At 39.1% G+C, this 23,636-nt stretch overlaps 1 protein-coding gene across 1 annotated transcript in view; it reads right to left on the bottom strand.

The window, feature by feature from the left end:
- Nucleotides 1-23,636, bottom strand: part of ADAMTS18 (ADAM metallopeptidase with thrombospondin type 1 motif 18) — a 228,689-nt gene that overhangs the window by 28,338 nt on the left and 176,715 nt on the right. Inside the window, exon 17 of the mRNA XM_069085865.1 lies at nt 1,223-1,361. Coding sequence (XP_068941966.1) covers nt 1,223-1,361 — 139 coding nt within the window. The remainder of the gene's footprint in view (nt 1-1,222; nt 1,362-23,636) is intronic.

Here is a 23,636-nt window from a genome sequence, read left to right as displayed (position 1 = left end):
CACAGAAAGGAGGAAGGAATTTACCTGAGGTTTCACAGGAAGTCAATAAATTGCTGCATGTTCCAGCCTTAAATTTATCATAGTTTTGTGGGGGGTTTTTTAAATGCACTGGCAGCATTTTTTAAAATTGGAAACTCTGAACAAAAAAATGTAATGGGGAAATACCTCCCATGGGGAAAACTGAAACTAATCTAAGACATTTTTCCTCCCAGAGAATATTTTCATATTTGTCATATTTGTCTAGTTTCAATTTTCAGTCTGCAGGCCTGATTTGAGGACTGGTGAAAATAGCCCACTGGGGGAAGGTAATGAAAGAAAGCAAATATGTTGTGAAATGGATGACTTTGCTGGGGAAAATTGGTTGCCAATCTCTTGAGGTACTAAATAGTCTTCTGAAAATAGAGGCCAACAGTGTAGGAAAATTGCCAATCTTGACTCATGCTATGCTCAATTTGACAGAAATGTTCCTCAAATCTAAATCCTATTGATTTCATAGAATCTCAGAACAGTAATGGGCCCCAGGGATCATTTAAACCAACAAATGACTGAGTAGGAATCCTTTCTATACCATCCTCAACAAGAACTCATTCAGATTCCACAGATGGGGAGCTCACTATCCTCCAACGCAGCCTGTTCTACTTTAATACAGCTTTAGTTGTGAGGAAGAGCTTCTTTATATTAATACAATGTCTGATTCTCTGCAACTTCTCCCCATGATTTCCAGTTCTACCCTCTGGGGCCAAGCAAAACAACTATCTTGACTCACGCCCCTTTCCTTCTCCAGTCTTAATGTCTTTCATCCATCCTTCTGTGGCATGGGTGTCAATCCCTTACCCTCCTCTAAAATGGCTTCAATTTAGCAAAGTAGTTCTTAAAATGTAGCGCCCTGAATACAATCCCCCAGCAGCGCTCTTTTCCAGGCAGCTACCTATGTAACCACTTACCAGTGCTATACTCAAAGGCTTTCCATCTTGGTAACACTTCACATAGTTTGTGTTCCAGTCTCAGAGCCTTTCAAGATGTCAGTCACCTCCTCACCAAAAAGGGGAAACAGAGAAGGGCCTAAAATTCCTGATATTTATATTGGTTTTCTATAGCAAGAGGATTCCTATGAAAGCCGAATCTTGACATTGGCTCATTTCACTCTTGCCCACATGAAGCCTGCCAGGAGGATGGGGTTCTGAGAAGACCCAGAAGAAGAAGAATTAGGAAAGTTCCCTACCTCCACCACATGAGACTGAACAGTCCGACCGCACTGTCTTCCATGTGTAGATGTGTCCTGGAACTGTCTGCATTGTGCTCCTGACTTTGGGCAGGGTGTATTTCCATGAGACCCCTGGATTTTTGCCTTGCATCAGAATCTGCACAGGGGAAGATGAAAGGAGAGGGATGGAGGACAAACATTAAATCTTGGCCTTAAATCTCCTTTGACATTTTAGAGATGGCCACACAGCCCTGGCACCTCCAAAGGTATTTTGCACTCTGGCTCACAGAGCAAAAACTCATGATATTTAGGATTCCAAATTTGAAATTCAGATCTACCATCTCCCAGTGACTCTTTAAGACATGCACAATCAAAATGTGACTTCAACAGGAGTGACATTTAAGAAGTACTACATAATATTTCCCCCAAACTTCTCATCCTCATATAATAATAATAATAATAATAATAATAATAAAGAGAAGGCAATATGATGTCATGGAAAGAGGACTATGTTGAAAGTCAAGTGGTCAGACTTTGGTCTAGGTTCTGTTACTATCTTTTAATTTGGGACAAATTCTTTCCTTCTCTGAGCCTCAGTTTCCTTTTCTATAACATGAAGGGTTTGGTTCTCTAATCCCAATAATTTACACCGTCATAGAAGATTTACAAAGTGGTCAGTGGAAAAGAACTCCAGATAGTAACTTGGGAGAGACTGGTTCTAGCTCCAGCTTTGCCACTAACTACTATCAGTGAAGTCTAAAGAAAGTGACTTCCTCTCTCTGAGCCTTGGTTTCTTCAGATGCAAAATGATGTGGTTAATTTAGAATTGATGACCTTTAAGATCATTTCCAACTCTTAATCCTGTGGCCCTATTTGAGGTAGCTGACAGCGTAGAACATAGAGCACTGGGCCTGGAGTCAGGAAGTCCTGGGTAGCTGTGTGACCCTGTGAAAGTCACTTCATCTCTGTCTAAGTTTCCTCACCTGTAAAATGAAGATAATTATAACACCTACCTCATTGTGAGTGAAGATCAAATGTGATATTACTTGTTAAAAAGTACTTAGCACAATGACTGACACATAGCAAGTACTCTAGAAATGCTTGTTTCCTTCCCTCCCCTTATCTCATTATCCCATTTAATCCTTCCTATTGTAGAGAGGAGTAAAACAAGGTTTAGAGGAAGAGAGTTTCCAAATGTCACATAACCAATGAATGGCAGAGCTAAGTTTCTACTTTAGGGCTTTTGATTTTGTGTTGATCCTTCCGCCAGACTAGAAGAAGGTCATTTACACAGTATATAGAGTATGAGGTTGCAATATCCCACCCACACTCTGCAAGCATTGCCGTGGGTCTTAGCAGAGACTGTTCCTTTAGCAGGGCATAAATAAATATTTGCTTGCTTGTTCAATCAATCAATCAATCAACAAACATTTATGGAGTGTCTGTTAGGTTCCAGGCACTGGTTAATTAGCTCAATAATTGCAACCCGAGGGCAAGTGTCTGATCAGTAAGCTTTAGAATCTTAAAGCATTAAACAGTATCTTCTTTCTAATAACCTGTGTCCTAGAACCGAGGATGTGAAGGGTTGAGGGAAGGGAGGGAAAAAAGATGGTACCAGATACAGCAATGGGCATCATCAGCATTTGGTTCAGCTTAGAGACCGAAATGACAAAAGATGCAAAGACCCAAGACAAATCTAATTCACATTGCCTATACGAGGGTATCCAGTCTTCTACTACTCCAATTATTATTCAGATCCCTTTTCAGGAGTTTTTGAAGGGTCAGGAAACTCTTTCAAGGACTGATCACCAGAGCTGAGGATGAATGTGTACCAAGGAGGTAAGGATGGTTTAGATTACAAATAGAAATCATAGAATCCCCAAGTTGTTAGGTGCCCAAGAGGTCATCTAAGCCTCTTGCCAGCTGCATGAATTGCCTCTATGACATTTCTGACAAGAGTTCTTGTCTAGTCTCTACCTGAATAACCCCAGCAATGGGAAATTACTAGTTCCTGAGGCAGTACTTTCAATCATTGCACAACTCTGATTCTTAAGGAGCTCTTGCTCATAATTGTGTCAGAATCACCTTTCTGCAACTCCCCTGAGGCATTAACTTAGAGTTCTACCTTCTGGGGCCAAGCAGAGCAAGTCTAATCCCATTTCCTCATAACAGTCCTTTAAATGCTCAAATACCACAATTATGATCCCCCCACCCACCCAAAAAACCCTTAGTTTTCCCAGGCTAGATATTTCCAGTTTCTTCAACTGATACCTGCATGGAATAGCATTAGTGCCTCACCATGCTGGCTACCCTCTTCTGGGTAACTTATCAATGTCCTTCTCAAAACAGGGTGCCCAGAGTTGAACACAGTGCCCTAGATAGGATCTAACCAGGCAAAAGAGAACAGGACTATTATAGTATTCTGAGCCGAAAAGGACCTCATTCAAATATAAGACCACAACATAGGTCACAAGGATAGTAGGTAGCAGAGCTAGCATTGGAACCAAGGTCCTCTCCAAATTTCAGATTATTCTCATCATTCTTGGATTCTTCTATGCACCATCCTTCCTTTAGAAGTTTTGGTCTTCTCTAAGCCCTAAAGCATATGTCCCCCATTAAAAAAGGTTGTGTGGTACCTATCTCAAGAATATAGCTCTGGGATTGCCATTATTTTGGCTACCATAAACACACCTTGAAGTTTCCCACCTCCATACCCTTCTTTATCAGTTGAAATCTTACCTGGTCTCAGAAACTCAATTCAAATGACTCTTCTTTCTGGTGTCTCCCAACCTTATCAGTCCCACACATAATTCTTTGTTTATACCTTACTAATGTGCTTTCATGGTGGTCAAAAAAAGTGATACAAGGACACTCTCAAGGTCTCTCTTAAGAACTTTGGAATTAATTGCATGACATGGAAGATGCTGATATAAGATCACCCAGCATGGCATGCCCTCATCAGAGAAGGTGCTGTGCTCTGTGAGCAAAACAGAGTTGAAGTAGCTCAAAAGAAACACAAAATATACAGATTTAGAGAATCCACCCTAAATGTTCACATGGATTATTTGTGCCTGACCTATGATAGAGTATTATGAGCTGGTATGTATGTATGTATGTATGTATTTTTGCTTTTTGGAGGGGGGAGGGCAGGGCAGTTGTGGTTAAGTGACTTGCCCAAGGTCACATGGCTAGTAAGTATTAAGTGTCTGAGGTAGGATTTGAACTCAGGTCCTCCTGACTCCAGGGCCAGTGCTCTATTCACTGTGACACCTAGCCACCCCTCTGAACTGGTATTGATCTGATAAGCCGCAATCAGAAACACTAGAACTTGACTCTAACATAGTGATGTCATTTTGGTTCTCTTTGAGAATGAAGGACAACATCCAACCAACCAACCAAACAACTAATGCACTAATCGTGTTGTAACTTTTATTTAATATTTATGTGTGTTTGTGCCTTGTCCTCCTCCTACTCTATGAACTCTATGAAGAGATCACTTCCTATTTAAACTTTATATTCCCCCCAGTATAAAGGACAGAGCTTTGTACACAGTAGGTGTTCAATAAAGGTTTATTGAGAAGGAATATGTATAGGACAGATAGCATTAGGATTGGAATCCAAGGGCAAGGGATCCAATATCAGCACTCTTCCTTACCAATTACACAATTTTGAGGAAATCATCTCACCTCATTTGAACCTGGACATGGTTTTCTCATCTATAAAAGAAGATTGAACTAAGGAATCTAGAAGTTTACGTCAAGTTCTAAGTCTTATAATCTTACAATGCTGTCATTGATGCTCAAGGACATAAGAATGGGAAAGGAGGTGCTTTTTAAATAGATCCCATATTTAGTAAGGGACAATAGATGGCAGGCATCACTAGCAGTTTTTACACCTCATAGAAGCAACAGAAAACATAACCTCAAATTCTATTGAGAAGTGTAGTAGGTAGAGATAAGGTCAGGGAGAAACCCATTGCAGGGAAGAGTCACATGTCAGCCATTTTCTTTAAATAGTCTTGCTAAATAATAGGTTCCAAATGCAATTGCCTCTAGTCTTCCAGACGAAAGAAAGTGATGTCAGTATCCTCTCAATCCTGAATCAAGGGGCAATGCTCCAGTCATCTCGGGGGCCACCTGAGTACTATATTCTAAGAATGTTAGAGTAACCAGAGAAAAGCCTCCAGCATGGTGAGTACTGGATCCTGATGTTCTTGGTGGGTTTGTGGAAAGACAAAGATAAGAATAACATGGGATGAGAAAGTCTGGATAGCTTGTGATTTAGACCCACTGAATGGAACCCAACACCAAGGGAGAACACAGAACCTCAGAGAGCATAAAATTAGACAATATTTGTGAATGATTTAGCAAACCTTAAAGTATTAACTACATAAGTGCTCTTATAATTATCATCATCAAAGTAAAGGTGGAGTGGTAACAGGGTGGAATGGAAATAGCACTGTCTTTGGCATAAGAAAACCAGGGTTCAGGTCTCAGCTCTGTTACTTCCCATCTCTGGACCTCAGTTTCTTTTTCTGTAAAGGTGTTGGGGGGTTGGAATGGAGTTGGATTTGATGAATTTTTAAGATCTACTTTAGTTCTAAATTTTATGACACCCAACTTTTTACTATCTCAGAGAAACAGTCTCTTTTCTAATAGCAAAGTGCCTAGAACACAGCAAGCATTTCACAAATGCCTTTTCATTCATTCATTCGATAGATGAGGGTATGTTTTCCATGGATCACTCCACTAAAACCCCAAAATACCAGGGCCTCCATGGTCAGAAATGGAAACCTTCTCACTTAAAGCTCTAATGTCTCAGCTAACTATCTGTGGCCCTTCTCAGAGCTTTTTTTTTCTTTTTCTTTTTTTCCCAGAGCCCATTACTGCAACCAAGTCATGCAGACATCCTAACCGAGCCATCTGTTTGGGTTAAGATAACATTTCATACATTTTGAATAAATATTATACTTTCCATATTTAGGATTTTCGCCATGTTTTGGTAAATGTTTTAATGCTCTATTAAGTAAAAACAGGCACTTCAGAGACTTTATATATAATTGAACATGAATTTCCACAGGAGTATTACATTCACAGCATATTCATTATGGGAGTTAACATGTCACTTCATTTCCCTTATAAATTGAAGAGGTATGACAAATGCAGCTGTAGACAAGCCCAGGGTTAGCCTCGACCTTTTCCTCCTCCCCTTCTAACAAACTGGGCTGACTTAGAAGAATTGCAATAAAGCTGGAGAGGGGGGATAAGTAAGCCTGAGAAGTAATACAGAAACACAGGCCTACCTTCCCCTGGCTGATTTGAACCATTCCACCCATTGATAAAGGAAGGGGAATTAAGAAAGCACTGGGGTGACTTGTGAGACACTAGACCCTTAGGGACCCAACATTAACATGGAGAGGCCAAAAAGGTGACAAGATCGACCAAAAAAATAATCCAAAATGTCTTTAGGCTGTATTATCAGAAGAACCTGAGAGAAGAAGTAGGGAGGCAACAGTCCCACATTCAGTCAGTTGCCAGATCTTCTCAGTTCAGGCTCCAAAACATCTATCATACCCATCTTCTCACCTCCACTCATTGCCACCAAGCGAGCTTATCACCTCTCACCTAAGCTATTGTAACATCTTAGCTGGTATCTTTGCCTCCAGTCCCTTCTTACTTTAGTCTAACATTAACACCAGTCGAAGCTTCCCCATACGTGAGTCTGCCTCATGAATTTACTGCTTAAAAATCTTCCATGACTCACTATTGCCTACAGAATAAAATGCACATATCTGAGCCTAGCATTTTACCTCGTCTTATTTACTATCAGGTTCCAACCCGCCTTTCATATTATTCCCCTTCATTCTAAAATGTTCTAATAACTATTCTCCAAACTTGTATTATACTCTCCATATCTGTGCTCTCTCTGACTCTATCCCATACATTCCCTCCTTATCTACACTTGAAGGAATTTTTCCCTTCCTTCAAGGCTTAGTCTAGGTGGCATGGGGCCATCTCCAGATGTCCTGACCTATATCTTTCCATTGGACCCAGATGGCCCCAGAGGAGAAAGTGAGGCTGGTGACCTTGCACAGGTCTCCTTCACTTAAATCCAATTCACATGAAAGTCACGGCGTCATTAGGGACGTCTTTGAGAATGAAGGACAAACAACAACAGCTTAGGTGGTACCTCCTCATGAAGCCTTCTCTGATTACCCCAAGCCAATCCCACTCACCTAAAATTCTATTGGAGTGATTTGTCTGGATTGCCTCTTTGTTCCTATTGCAAACTCTTTTACTGGAGAACAATCTGTATTTCCTATTACACTACATGCTATTTGAAGACAGGGAATGTGTCATTTTTCATCCAAATCATGAATCATAAAGGTTTACACATCTATTCAATGAGTCTTCCAACAAACAATTATTAAATGCCTGTTCTTTGAAGAGCACTATCATAGAGCTGGGGAAGATAGGGAGTCTAGAAAACCATGGTCCTTATGCCACAAAGCAGGCTCTTAATAAATACTTGTTAGGGGTGGCCAGGTGGCTCAGCGAGTAAGAGCACCGGCTCAGGTGTTGGGATGACCTGGGGATCGAATCCTGGGCTCAGATACTTAGCACCACATCCAGAAATAACTGGCCGTGTAACCTTGAGCAAGTTACTTAACCCCGATTGCTTAAAATAAATAAATAAATAAATACTTGTTGAATGCATTGAACCAGATTCCCCAATCATTCGATGACAAGAGTGGAGGGGCCACCAGAAGGGGGCAGAAGATTATCAGCATCAACAGGTATAAGGGAGCAGGGCTACAGCCCTTCCCCCCAAAGGCTCATGGGGAACCCCAGTGTCAAGGAGCCCTCATAGTGAGACCATGACCTTGGTGGATGTTCTTTGAGAGCCCTTGTGCATCTTGGGCTTGCTAAAATGTATTTGTAGAGCACTCTCATCTAATCTTTTTTCTTTTAATTAAAACACGTTTTCTAAATCCTGTTTTCCACATTTCATTCACTGACTCTGGAATCAAAGGGCTTGAATTCAAATCCCCCATCTGATTCTGTGGCAATAAACAGTGACAATAAACTCCCTGGGCCTTAGTTGCCTTGGTTCCTTCTTTGGTCAAACAAAAGGATTAAAATAAATGTCCTCTGAGGTCCCTTCCAGCACCACTCTATGAATCTCAGCTATCTAGGAAAGAGACTTCTCCAGGCTTTGTAAATTATATCTGCCATCAACAGATCAAGCATGGAGACATCATAGCCAGAGGGTTAGCCATAGAGAACTTTTTAAGGTGGGAGTCTGTTAATAGCAATGATTTGTATAGGTGGAGAGGGGCCCCTTGCAAAGAGGAAATCATAGATCTTTTAAGTACTGACATATTGTAACTCTAAGAACTTGATCAAATTCCTCCCTCATTTCTCCTTGCACTGTGGCCTCTCAAAGGTTGTTGGGGCACTTTGGCAGGTCATACTGATCTGGGAAGCCTCCCAGCAACCAAAAGGACATCATCTGTAATTTGAGTAACTTACTAGAGAAACACTGAGAAAGAGGCTTGTTAATAGGAGGTCAGCTATCAGAGCTGGACATCTTTTTAGCTACAGCAACTTATAAAGACCATCTACTAAGGCACAGAAGTCTTAGAGCTGCATTGGTGAAAACTTGAAGTTGTGACATTTAAACATTATATAAATGTAAGCTTTTATTTCAATCTGGGCATCAGCTAGTGTACTAATCTAACCTTAGAGGAGAAAGCTGAGACCCAAGATTATCACTCAACCAATTAAAAAAAAACAACATTGACTACTATGTGCAAGGTTCTAAGAGCTAGGCATAGGAGATGTGATAAAATTCAAAGTCCTTCCCCTCAAGGAACATATATTCTCTTAATTTAAAAAAAAATTTAATTTAAATATACATATACCCATACAGAAGAATATTTCCATACACAGAACTGAAGGGGCTCTTCTGACAGACGATCAGTGAAGTAGCTCCCTAACCATCAACTACAATTCAAAACCACTATACCCAACTGCATTTTTCATGACTGGCAGCAGAATAATAAAGAAGAAAATATCAAAAGAGAATGATATTTAAATAACAGCCACTCATGTTTCTAGGGCACTTTTCAATTTACAAAGTAAACCATACAAGAGTGCCAAAAGTAACTTTACAACTCCTTGGTCTAATGTTCATAGTCTTAAGACCGCCAATGGGATCGTCGGCCACTGAAACTCTGTCTCCCAAGCCCTATTAAAGTTGTTTAGTCATTTCAGTCATATCTGACTCTCTGTGACCCCATTTGGGTTTTTTTAGCAAAGATAATGGAGTGGTTTGTCATTTCCTTCTCCAGCTCATTTTCTAGATGAGGAAACTGAGGCAAATAGGGTTAAGTGACTTGCCTAGGATCACACAGCTAGTAAGTGTCTGAGATCAGATTTGAACTCAGAAAGATGAGTCTTCCTGATCCCAGGCCCAGCTCCCTATCCACTGTACCAGCTACTAATACAAGAATTTAAAGCAGGTTGTGTACGCATTCTTCTGTCTTTAAGTTCTGAACTAACTCACAGGCTTTCTTTTGGAAACAACTCAATGTCTCCTTTTGTTCTATGGATTTTCCTATTTCTTTTCCCTACTCAGCTGTCTCTGACATAATAATAAAAGCTGGCATTTATGTGGTGCTTAGATATTACTACTCCCATTTTATAGATGAGAAAACCAAGGTTCAAGGCATAAGTAAAACTAATAAATATCAGAATCTGCATCCAAACCTATGTCTTGTTGACTCCAAGCTCAGCATTCTTTTCACACAGACCCTCCTAACGAATGAATGAAAAAGCATTTAGCAAATGCTTACTGTGAAGGAGCTCAGAGGAGAGAGCCCCGCTGGGTCTGGAGTCAGGAAGACCTGAATTCAAATCTGGCATCAGACACCTACTAGCTGTGTGACCCAGAGCAAGTCATTTAACCTTTGTTTTCCTTAATCCACTGGGGAAAGAGATGGCAAGGGGGGTGGAGTCAAGATGGTGGAGTAGAAACAGGACTTCCATGGGGCTCCAGCTTCCACCTCCTCCAATTCATGTAAAAGGTGACGCTGAACAAACTTTGGAGCTACAGAACCCACAAAATGACACAGAGAAGCTAACCTCCCACTAAGGACAGCCCAGCAGGCTGGCAGGAAGCAGCCAACACAGCTCTCTGGGAGCTGAGCTCAGCCCCACCCAAGCAGGAGGTCTTAGCCTCAGGCCAGCCACAGCCAGCCTCCAGCTGGAGAGACTTCAGATCACCAGCAGCTGTGGCAGTTTCCAGAATTATCAACCAATAGACACTAAGGACAAAGTGAGAGGTCAGTGCGGTGTGAACTTTGGGATCCATTAGTTTGGTAGTGTGGTCAAACTTTGCCCCTGAGGCAAGAAGTGGACGAGGCACAGTGGCCATGCAGCCGCAGTCACATGGCTGCTTCAGCTCCTGGCCTGCAGATTGTAGGGGGACCAAGCACCAGTCTGAGGGGTAATAACTCTTGCTTTAATCTGTTTAGATCTGGATTGTGGTCTAGGGTGGAGGTCCTGGGGTGTGCAACCAGCCTGCCAGAGCATGTGGAGGCTTCAGAGAGGGCACCCAACTAATACCTCCAGCAGCTGTGAAAACCCCAGTGATTGGGATGAAACTCCCCTGTCTGATAGCAGAGTTCTACTGTGGCAAAAAAGCCCAAAAGTAAAGGAATTGAGTGGCAACATGAGTAAACAAGGGAAGCAAAGCAAGCAGAGCAACCCAACTTTACACTCCTATTTTGGGGACAAAAAGGATCAAAGCATGGAACAGGAGGAAGACAGTGAAGTCAGAACTCCTGCACCAAAAGCTTCCAAGAAAAATATGAGCTGATTACAGGCCATAGAGGAGCTTAAGAAAGATTTTGAAAACAAAATAAGAGAAGTGGAGGAAAAATTGGGAAGAGAAATGAGAACAATACAAGAAAATTATGAAATGATTGTCAACAACCTGACTGAAGAAAGTAACACCTTAAAAAACAGACTAACGCAAATGGCAAAAGAGGCTCAAAAGGGCAATGAGGAGAAGAATGCCTTAAAAAGCCGAATTTGCCAGATAGAAAAAGAATCTCAAAAGCTCACTGAAGAGAATAATTCCTTCAGAATTAGATTGGAGCAAATGCAAGCTAGTGACTTTATGAGAAATCAAGATACTATTAAACAGATCCAAAAGAATGAAAAAATAGAAGGCAGTGTGAAATATCTTATTGGAAAAACCACTGACCTAGAAAATAGATCCAGGGGAGATAATTTAAAAATTATTGGACTACTTGCAAGCCATGATCAAAAAAAGAATCTAGAAATCATCCTTCAAGAAATTCTCAAGGAAAAATGCCCTGATGTTTTAGAACTAGAGGTCAAAATAGAGGTTGAAAGAATCCACTGGTCACCTCCTGAAAAACATCCCCAAAAGAAAACTCTTAGGAATATTATAGCCAGGTTCCAGAATTCCCAGATCAAGGAGAAAATATGACAAGCAGCCAGGAAGAAACAATTTGAATATTATGGAAACACAATCAGAATAACACAGAATCTGGCAGCTTCTACACTGAAGGATCAAAAGTCTTGGAATATGATATTCTGGAGGTCAAAGGACTGGGTTTAAAACCAAGAATCACCTACCCAGCAAAACTGAGTATCATGTTTCAGGGGAAAATATTGTCATTCAGTGGAATAGAGGACTTTCAAGCATTCTTGATGAAAAAACCAGAGTTGAATAGAAAATTTGACATTCAGATACAAGAAGCAAGAGAAGCATGAGAATTAAACAGGGGAAAGAAGTCATAAGGAACTTATCAAAGTTGAACTATTTACATTCCTACATGGAAAAACAATAATTGTAACTTATGAAACTTTTCTCAGTATGAGACTAGTTGAAGGGAATAGAAATGTATATATATGTATATATATTTACTTATGTATGCATACATATATATGTCTACATAGGAGGGTATATGGGTATATGAATACATATGTGAATGTGTGTATATATGTGTACAGGTATACATAGATAGAGGGCACAGGACCAATTTAATAGGAAGGGATGATACTTAAAAGGTGAAATTAAGAGGTGTAATGGGAATGTAAATTTTAAAGATCTTCCCTGCCCCTAGGCTAAAGTGCACCTGGAGCCTGGGGTGGGAGGCTTGTTTTTCAGTAGATACTTCTTGATTGGCCAGTGAGTCAATAAGATTGTTACGTTCTCTGAGCCAGGAGAAGGCTATATAAGCCCTGATGTGTAGCTTTGTTTTGGGGCTCACTTTGAGAAGTGTTCTGTGATTCGATATGGATTCTGGGAAGCCGTTGTCCAGAGCCCCCTGGCTTTGAAACCCAGATGTTGAAACCCAGATGTTGATTGGGTATGGATGTAATGGTTGGACAGTTTGAAATCTGTCTACTTGATCTGTTTCTGTCTTGATAATTCTGTCTGTATATTCTGAAGTTCAGGGTGCTGGCCTCTTTTACCTGAACTAGGTAAATGATACATATTTGACTGATTAAAGTAAGCTTGTTAACCCATTTTGAGTTGCTTTCCTTTATCAAAACAGATTTAAGAACCTGTGTTGGCAGCAAACCCTGAGGACGCTTGGGGTGCTTGCTGCTACAAGAGGTGAGAGAGGAATATAATGAGAGGTGATGGGGAGAGAGACAGAATCGAGTAAACTATCTCATATAGAAGAGGCAAGGGAAAATGGTTACAATGGAGGGGAAGAACAGGAAGGCAAAAGGGAATGGGTCAATGTTATTCTCATTGAATTTGGCTTAGGGAGGGAATGACATACACACTAAATAGAGTATCTCACCCTACAGGAGAGTAGGAGGGAAGGGGATGAGAGGGGAGATGATGGAAGTGAGGGAAGGCTGGGGGGAGGGAAGTTGGAAGCACCCACTTTTGAAAAGGGACAGGATCAAAGTAGAGAATAGAACAAGTGGGAGGTGGGATAGGAGGGAGGGAAATATAGTCAGTCTTTTACAATATATCCACTATGGAAATGTTTTGCATAGCTACACATGTACAACCTATACTGAATTGCTTATTTTCCCAGAGTGGGTGGGTGACAAGGGAGGAAGGGAATGAATCTTGAATTCAAAATTTTAAAATCAAATGTTTAAATACACACACATATGTACATACTATTATTAATATTATTTTACATCTAACTGGGAAATAAGATATACAGGCATTGGGGCATAGAGATCCACCATATCCTACTAGAAAGTCGAAGGGGGTATGGGAGAAGATATGGGAGAGAGCATATTGGAGGAGGGGATATCCAGTGGGATCGCTATTTTGGGGTGGTGGGTAGGGGAAGATGGGGAGAAAATTTGTAACTCAAAATCTTGCAGAAATGAATGATGTAAACTAGAAGTTAATAAAGCATTTGATTAAAAAAAAGAAAGAAAGAGATGGCAAACCATGCCAGTATCTTTGCCAAGAACACTTCATACCAGGTCAGAAAGAGGCAGACACAACAAATAACTGAACAACTAGAAGTTCTTATTATGTGCCCAATACTCTCTTAAATCCTGGGGATAGAAACAGAAAAACTGAGACAGGCTTTTGGTCTAAAGGAGCATATGCTCTAGCTTATGCCACTTCATGCTTGTTCATCCCCTTTCTGGTTTTCTTTCTTGGGTTTCAACACTCCCTTTTCTCTTCCTTTTTCTCCTCCCCTTGCAAGCCCCTCAGGTAGAATTCATGGATCCAAGGATTGAGTAATATATTTAACTGGCCTCTTAAGCTTACTAGGAACACCATGACAGGTCATTTCCTAATGTGCAGTCAATAGGTGACTGTGTTTATTCACTAATATTTGCTTCCAAATTTCTGGTACACTGTTAACTCAATAGTACTACTCAATAGTCTTTTCCTTAAGACTTGAGAGTTGGGAAAGTAAAAGGACAAGGCCATCATTGTGCTGTGGTGAGAATATCCACCCTAGAGTAGGTGACCTAGGTTCAAATGCTGGCTCTGCTACTTTGGAAGGTCACTTTCCCCTCTGTGTCACACTTTTCTTTTCTGGAGAGACCTGATCCCCAAAGTTCCCACAAGCTCTAAATCCTAAAATCTGCATATGCACATACATGGGTATAGATCTATTTTATCATACACATAGAAATAGAACCAAATCAACACAGAGAGAATAATAGCTCACAGATACTATGTTTGCTCAGGTATTAGCTATCCGCAAATACAGGTTGCACCAGTAAAATGAGTTATCAGTGAACAGATCTCTAAGTATACACCAAAAAATGACACTGATAATAGACTGCATTCAGTTTTTACACATCAGACTTGGGGAGACTATATTCAGAACAATATGGTATATGGAGTTTGGAGTGTTTTTTTTGTTTTTGTTTTTTTTTTACAAATGACTTTTCTCACAACAGTCTTGTGTTAGGGGAAATAGAATTATTATTCATCCCATTTTACATAAATAAAACTGAGGCCCAGAAGAGTGTGGTTGTCCAGGTTCTCCCAAAAATTCTTCATGGAAGATCTAGACAACAGTCTGCAAGTCTTTCTCTAGTCCCTTTAAGAGCGCCATTCCAGCATTCAAAGCAGTCCCTCTTGCTGGTAACATGACCTTGCTACCCCCTTTTCCAATGGTATAATTCCTCAATCATTTCTCTGAGTCATCTTGTGCATAGGATGCCATAGGAAACCCTGTAAACTGCTGATGCCTACCATGCATCTCTCCACTGCTTGCTGGGTAACTCATACTCTTGATTCCTAATAGATTGTGAGGTTCCTACATTCAAAACCATTCAATATCACTAGTAAACACTGGTAAATGTATGTACACACACATATACACACACGTATGTATATTGCATAAATATAACGAACTAGCTATACAACTACACGTCATAGTCTGGACAACAGGAATTTTTCATACCTTCCATTTTTTCTCGTGTGTTGTTAGCCCATGTATCATGAATCCTTGCCTTGTCTTCTCCTATCCTCTGGATAAGACAGTTGCTGGGCTCTTTGGACCATCCAAATGATAGCAACAATAATAATGAATAATTCTGTGTCACTCTAAGATTGGAAAAGTGCTTTCCTCACAGAAACCCTGTAAAGTAGATGGCATAAGCACGACTCCTCACTTTGCAGGCAAAGAAACCAAAGCCCTTAGAGGTTAAGGAATTTGCCCATGATTACAAGCTAGTGTATGTCTGAAGTGGCACTTAGATCTAGGATGGCTGACTCCAAATAAAAATAATAGCTAACATTTATATAGAATTTACAATGTGCCAGGCACTGTACTAAGTACTTTATAGTTATTATATCATTTAATCCTCACAACAACCCTGGGATATAGATGTTATTATTATCCCCATTTTATAGATGAGGAAAATGAGGCAAATAGAGGTGAAGTGACTTGCCTAGGGTCACACAGCCAGTAAAGATCTAAAGATGAATTTGAACTCAGATTTTCCTAACTCCAAGCCTACTATTCTATCCACTGCTTCACTTGGCTGCCCTCACCCCAACCCCATTGGTTCACTTGGATAGTCCAGGTGAAAGCTGTTGCAGTTGTATGCACAGTCATATTCTCATCCTTACTTTTCCTTCTAACTTGATGCTGATTTTTGAAAATTCTCTATTATTGATGATCTGACTACACACATACAATTGAGTCTAATAATGGCTTGCACATCAATGACCAACTAGGCAACTCCTGTGCATGAAGATATAGTTGATTTCATCTCATGTGATTTTCTTTAGCATGTGCCATAACCAGAACCTTCCAACTTTCTTCTAGAGGACAGTCATGCTGGACAGAGGTCTTCCGAGCAGTCTTCAAACCTTGCTCTCTTCCTTTATTCACACTGAGCTTCATTTTCTAATATGGGTTTGTCATTCTCCCTTGTGCCCATCTTCACAATGAACATTGAAGTAGATGTTGGCTTGGACTGAAGATTTTGTCAGATTCTTTCCACGGTTTCTCTCTTTTCATCCTGGACAAAAAAGATCAATACATACACTGCAGCTGTCTTCCTATCAGTCTTTCTGTTCATGTTCATTATGAGCAATGCTAGATGAGATGACAAAGTTTCCAGGGAAATTATGTTTCTTACTGTCTTTGGAGACACAATGAAACCAATCTCACCAATCCTTCTGTTGCATAAAATGTGTCAGAGTTGAGAGGAAACAGCTGAATGTGGGAGCATTTAAAACAACATGTGAGAGCATGTTAAAACATATAAAACAGCATAAGCAGACTGGCATGATGGAAAGTGTGCCAGACTAGGTGTCAGAAGCCCTGGGTTGAAATCCCGGCTTCCAGACTTGTGAGCTGTATCCCTGTGTCACTGTGGACAAATCTGCTAACTTCTCCAAACCTCCATTTCTCATCTGTCAAATGGGATACTACAGCCTACCTAATGGGGTTATCATCAGCAAAGTGCTGTTTAAACTAAAAGCATTATGAAAACACAAACTGTTATTATAATGAGAAGACAATTTTGAGAATGAAATTCTGTCCTACTGGCCTTCTTACTCTTTTTCAAACATACCACTTCATCTTCTATCTCCATGCCTTTGTCTCCAGTGCCTAGAATGCCCTGCGTCCTCACCTTTGCCCCCGAGAATTCCTAGTTTCCTTCAAGGTTCCTCTCAACTGTCATCTGCATAAAACTTTTCCTTATTCCCACCTCCAAAGGCTAGTGTCCTTCCCCTAAATCCCATTGTATGTATGTGTTATACATTATACATACACACATGTATAAACATGCACCTATACATGTATATGTATGTACATATATGTGTATATACAAGTATGTATCTATGTATGTTCACCTATGTGTATATTTATGTGTATACATGTGTATCTAGATACATACATACATACTCAGTGGATAGATCATTGGGCCTGGAGTCAGTAAAACCTGAGTTCAAGTTCAGCCTCATACAATTACTAGCTGTGTGATGTTGAGTAAGTCATTTAATTTCTGTTTGCCCTAATCCATTGGAAAAGGAAATGGCAACTACTTCAGTATCTTTATCAAGAAAACCCCAAGGACAATATGATCTGTGGGGTCACAAAGAGTCAGATATGACTGGACAACAACAAAGTACATATACATATACATATACACACATATGTGTGTATACATAAACACACACATTTTCTTTCCTAGCAAGATTGTAAGAAGGCAAGGGACTATTTAACTTTTATCTTTGTATCCCCAGCATGTAACCCAGTGCCCAGCTCACAGTAGGTGCTGAATAAATGTTGATTGATCAATGCAGGGTATATTTGGATATCTAGGAAAACAATTTTCATGAATCTTGTCATTATTGTCTCGTGACCACTTGGCATTGTTTAAAGAGCACTAATTTTGAAGTTGGAACATCATTAGTATCTGCTCACCTGTATGACCCTGGCCAGGTTACTGCGCTTTTCTGAGCCTCAGTTTCCCCATCTGTATAATGATGGAGTTGGACACTCTAAAAACCCTTCTAGTTCTAAATCCCATGATCCTAAGATTTATTTGCAACATCAATTCAAGAAAATCCATCTTCCCCAAGCAAGAAGAACTGCATGTAAGAACAGAACTTCTTAATAATACATTTTGAAACATATCCCAACAAAACCATTTCTGAACAGCCTCACATTGAATGTGGAATATTGCAACTGAGTTATTCAGCAGACACATCCAGAAAGAGCTCCAGCAACTCTGTCTACTTAACTGGATGCAAGCCAGAGAATGTCCAGCCCACTGGCATTTGCTCCAAAGTCTACAGCTGGCAGACAGCCCTGTAAATGTTTCCAGGCTCTCAGGAGAGCTGGTTAATGTCTCCCTTTCACACACGAGCCACCTGACTTCAGACACAACCCTCAGCTGCTCTGACCGCAGGGCACAGAATTATAAAATTTACAGCTTCTTTAGGCTGAAAACCACAGGCCGGGCTGGAATCTCCCAACCCCATTCGGCAGGGAGGGAGCCTAGGTCTGGCCCTGGGCCCACAGAGTTAAAACAATGGATAAGCAGAATCCTCTGGAGGAAATCACTCCTATTCTTCTGCTGCTCATTTTAATGTGAATGTTAAAACAATATATTTCTGAGACTCAGGAGTAGATTAAGATACTCTGGGGAGTCTTGGCATTGCGGGTATTTTTCCTCATTGTTTATAATGTTTGAGGGGGGGGAGAGAAACAAAAACTCTGGTCTCAGACTGAAGAACTTTTTTTGAGAGTTACAACACTCTTTTAATGGAAAACAGGCTCATCATTCTATTACTTTATTTATATTTTACAATATTTTGTTTCACTTTTAAGTAGGCAGCTTGGTGTAGAGCAGCGGCTTTGGAGTTAGAGAACCTGGATTCAAATCTTAGTTTTAATTTTTTTTCATTCATTCATTGATTCATTCATAAAACTTTTTAAGTGTTTATGGTGTATAGAACACTATGCTTTTAACTGAAATTGAGACAGAGCTTAGATAATTCGATCAACCCAACAAACATTAGATGATTACTATGTGCAAGGCACCTAGGTGGTATGGTAGATAGAATGCTGGGCTTGAGTTCAAATTGGGCCTCAGATGCATACTAGTTGTGTGACCCTGGGTAAGTTACTTAACCCTGTTTGCCTCAATTCCTCATTTGTAAAAATGAGCTAGAGAAGGAAATGGCAAACCAATGCAGTATCTTTACCAAGAAAACTCTCAAAAGGGTTATGAAGAGATGAATACTATTGAAAACAACTAAATACTTCTGCAAAGCCCTATAATAGGACCATGATAGCTTCTGGGACACACACACACCACAACTGAAAAATCAGACCTTACACTAAAGGATGTAATATTCTATGGCGTGGATACAACCTGTACAAGGATAAGACAATGTCCCTGGCCCCATGTAACCTACAGTCTAGTAAGAGAATATGATTAAAGTACAGATAACTGTGATGTCGAGGACCTGTGGTTTCATTGATTTGCCACTCATCTGTAACTTTCAGCCTTAGAAAGTGGTCTGAAGATAAAAGAGGTTATAAGTAGCTTGTTCATGGACATACAGGTAATAAGTATGAGAGGTGAAGTTGTTTGGAGCTAAGTTTGTTTGGAAGGCCCCAAAAGTCTTCTTGGGAGATTTCAAAGGATTTTAAAAATCAAATAAGAGAGGAAGAAGGAAAATTGGGAAAAGAAATGAGAGGTATGCAACAAAGAGTCAACAGCTTGGAAAAGGAAGGACAAAAATTGGCTGAAGAAAACAATCCCTTAAAAAATATAATTGGCCAAATGTAGAAAAAATCCACTGAAGAAAATAACTCATAAAAAGTAGAATTGGCCAGATGGCAAATAAGGTACAAAAGCTCACTGGAGAAAATAATTCCTTAGAAATTAGAATTGGGGGGCGGCTAGGTGGAGCAGTGAATAGAGTAACAGCCCTGGAGTCAGGAGGACCTAAGTTCAAATCTGGCCTCAGACACTTAACACAAAAAACTAACCGTGTGACCTTGAGCAAGTTACTTAACCCCAATTGCCCTACCTTCCCCCCTCCAAAAAGCAAAAAACAAAAAAAAATTAGAATTGGGTAAGTAGAATCTAGTGACTCTGAGACATTAAGAATCAAACAAAATAGGAAGAATGAAAAATTACAAGAAAATGCAAAATATTTCATTAGAAAACAACTGACCTGGAAAACAGAACTGGGAGAGATAATTTAAGAATTATTGGACTATTTGAAAGTCATGATTAAAAGAGAGAGAGAGACAGAGACAGAGAGAGAGAGAGAGAGAGACAGACAGACAGACAGACAGAGACAGAGACAGAGAGAGACAGAGACAGAGAGAGACAGAGAGAGAGACAGAGAGAGAGAGAGAGAGAGAGAGAGAGAGAGAGAGAGAGAGAGAGAGAGAGAGAGAGAGAGAGAATGGATATCATCTTTCAGGATATTATTATAGACCCCAAATGAAAACTCCAAGGAATACTATAGCCAAATTCCAGAATTACTGAGCCAAGGAAAAAATACTGCAAGCAGCCAGAAAGAAACAATTCAAATATTGTGGAGCCACAGTCTGAGAGCTTAGACGTAGCAATTTCTACATTACAGGATTAGAGGGTTTGGAATATGATATTCTGGAAAGCAAAGGAGCTTAGATTACAATGAAGAATCAACTACCCAGCAAAATTGTGCATAATCTTTCAGGGGAGCAGATGGACATTCAATAGAATAGGGGGCTTTCAAACTTTCCTGATGAAAAGACCAGAGCTGAACAGAAAATTCAGTCTTCAAATATAAGACTCAAGAGAAGCATAAAAAGATAAATGGTGAAAAAAAACATGCTATTCAGTAAGGTTAAATTCTTTACATCCCTACATGGGAAGATAATACTTGTAACTCTGGAGAACTGTATCTCTATTAGGGCAGTTAAGAGTAAACATAGACAGAGGGTGTGGGTATCAGTTAATTTTGATGTGATGATACAAAAAAATCAAGGGGTGAATAAAAAGGATTATATTGGTAAAAGAGGAAAGGTTGAGGCAGAAAAAGGTAAATTACATCACATGAAGCAATGCAATTACAATAGATGGAAAGAAGGGAGGGGTGAGCATTATTTGAACCTTACTCTCATTGGATGGAATGACATACAAACTAAGTTGGATATAGAAATTTTTATTACCCTACAGGAAAGTAGAAGGGGAAAGGGAAAGAAAAGGGAGAAGGGGTAGAGAGAAGGGAGGACAAAAGGGAGGGCAGAAGTAGGAGGGGAAATAAAAGGGAAGGAGTGGCTGATAGAAGGGAGGGAAGATGAGGGAGGTGGTAGTCAGAAGCAAAACACTGATGAGGGGGGATAGGGTGGAAGAAGAAAGAGAAAAGTATAAATGGGGAAAAAATAGCATGGAGGGAAATACATAGTTAGTAATCATAACTGAGAATGTGACTAGGATAAGCTCTACCATTAAATTAAAGCAGATAGCAGAGTGTATTAAAAACCAGAATCCTAAAATGTGTCATTTATAAGAAACATACTTGAAGCAGAGAGAAATACAAAGAGTAAAGGTAAAAGACTGCAGTAGAATATATTATGCTCCAGTTGAAGAAAAAGAAAGTAGAGATAGCAATTCTGATCTCACACAAAGCAAAAGCCAAAATAGATCTAATCAAAAGAGATAAGAAAGGGAACGACATCCTACTAAAAGATACCATAGACAGCGAAGTTATATCAATACTAAACATATATGCACCAAGGAATATAGCATCCAAATTCTTGGAGAAGTTAAGTGAGTTACAGGAGTAAATAGACAGCAACACTGTTCTGGTGGGAAACTCAAGCTCCTCCTCTCAGAACTAGATATATTTAACCACAAAATAAACAAGAAAGAAGTTAAGGAGGTGAATAAAATTTTAGAAAAGTTAAATATGATAGATCTTTGGAGAAAATTGAATAGGGAAAGAAAGAAATATACTTTTTCTCAGTGGTACTTGGCACCTACACAAAAATTAATGATGTATTAGGGCATAGAAACCTCACAATAAAATGCAGAAAGGCAGAAATATTAAATATGTCCTTTTCAGATCAAGATGCAATAAAATTTATGTGTAATAAAGGACCGTGGAAAGATAGATTTAAAATTAGTTGCAAATTAAATAATCTAGTCCTAAAGAATTAGTGGGTCAAAGGACAAATCATAGAAACAATAATTTCATCAAAGAGAATGACAATAATGAGACAATGTACCAAAATTGATGGGATGCAGCCAAAGCAGTACTTAGGAAAAATATCATCTCTAAATGCTTACATGAATAAAATAGAGAAAGAACAGATCAGTGAATTGGGCAAGCAACTAAAAAAGCTAGAAAAAGAACAAATTAAAAGTCCCCAATTAAATACCAAATTAGAAATACTGAAAACCAAGAGAGAGATTAATAAAATTGAAAGTAAGAAAACTATTGAACTAATAAATAAAACAAAGAGCTGATTTTAATAAGAAAAAAAAGAAACAATAAAATAAACAAACCTTTGGTTAACTTGATTTTAAAAAGGAAAGAAGGAAGCCAAATTACCAGTATCAAACATGAAAGGAGTGAATTCACCACCAATGAAGAAGAAATTAAAGCAATAATTAGGAGCTATTTCACCCAACTGGTTGTTGATAAATCTGTCAATCTAAGTGAAATGGATGAATATTTACAAAAACACAAATTGCCCAGATTAACAGAAGAGGAAATAAATACTTAACTCCATTTTAGAAAAAGAAATTTAACTAGTCATCAATGACTAAGAAAAAATCTCCAGTGACAGATGAATTTACAAGTGAATTCTACCAAATATTGAAAGAACAATTAATTCCAATACTATATAAGCCATTTGGAAAAATAGGTAAGGGAGTCCTACCAAATTCTTTTTATGATACAAATATGGTGATGAAACCTAAAACAGGAAGAGCCAAAACAGAGAAATAAAATTATATACCAATTTCCCTAATGAGTATTGATGAAAATTTAAAAAAATATTAGCAAAGAGATTATAGCAATTTATCACAAGGATAATACACTAAGACCAGGTAGGATTTATACCAGGAATGCAAGGCTGGTTCAATACAAGGAAAACTATCAGCAAAATTGACTGTATCAATAAGAGAACTAATAGAAATCATATGATTATCTCAATAGATGCAGAAAACGCTTTTGACAAAATGCAGTACTCATTCCTATTAAAAACACTGAAGAGCATAGGAAGAAATGGAGTTTCCCTTAAAGTGGTAAGTAGTACCTATCTAAAACATCGTTAAACATTAAATGTAATGGGTATAAGCTAGAAGTTTTCCCAATAAGATTGGGGTGAAACAAGGTCATACATTATCATCACTATTATTCAATATTACATTAGAAATGTTAGCTTTAGCAATAAGAGAAGAAAAGGAAATTGAAGGAATTAGAGTAGGCAATGAAGAAACAAAATTTTCATTCTTTGCAGATGATATGACTGTATATTTAGGGAATCAACTAAAAAACTACTTGAAATAATTAACACCTTTAGGGATTAGATCAAATAATAATCAAGATATCCCAAGAGAATCAATAGTAAACACCTTTATCCAGTTGATAACTCCATAAAAAGACAGCCAGAAGTCTGCTGATGTAAGAACAGATAGTGTGGAAGTCTAATCCATAGGTAACTAAAGGCTGTAGGGTCCAAATGTAGAAAAATTCATGGCAGCCCTTTTTTGTTGTAGAATAAAACTGGAAATTGGAGAGGAGTGACATCTTTTGGGTGATAACTGAACAAATGATCACATATCAATACAGTGGAGTATTATTGTGCTATAAGAAATGATGAAAAGGAAAGATTCAGAGAAAACCACAGAGATTTATTTGCATTGATGCAGAGTAAAGTGAGCATAACTGGAACAATTTATACAATGAC

The sequence above is a fragment of the Petaurus breviceps genome, unplaced genomic scaffold (genome assembly GCF_028583685.1).
Source record: "Petaurus breviceps papuanus isolate PSGF00001 unplaced genomic scaffold, PetGlider_PUasm1.0 176, whole genome shotgun sequence".
Classification (NCBI taxonomy): Eukaryota; Metazoa; Chordata; class Mammalia; order Diprotodontia; family Petauridae; genus Petaurus; species Petaurus breviceps.
This window is presented reverse-complemented; position numbering and strand designations above follow the sequence as displayed.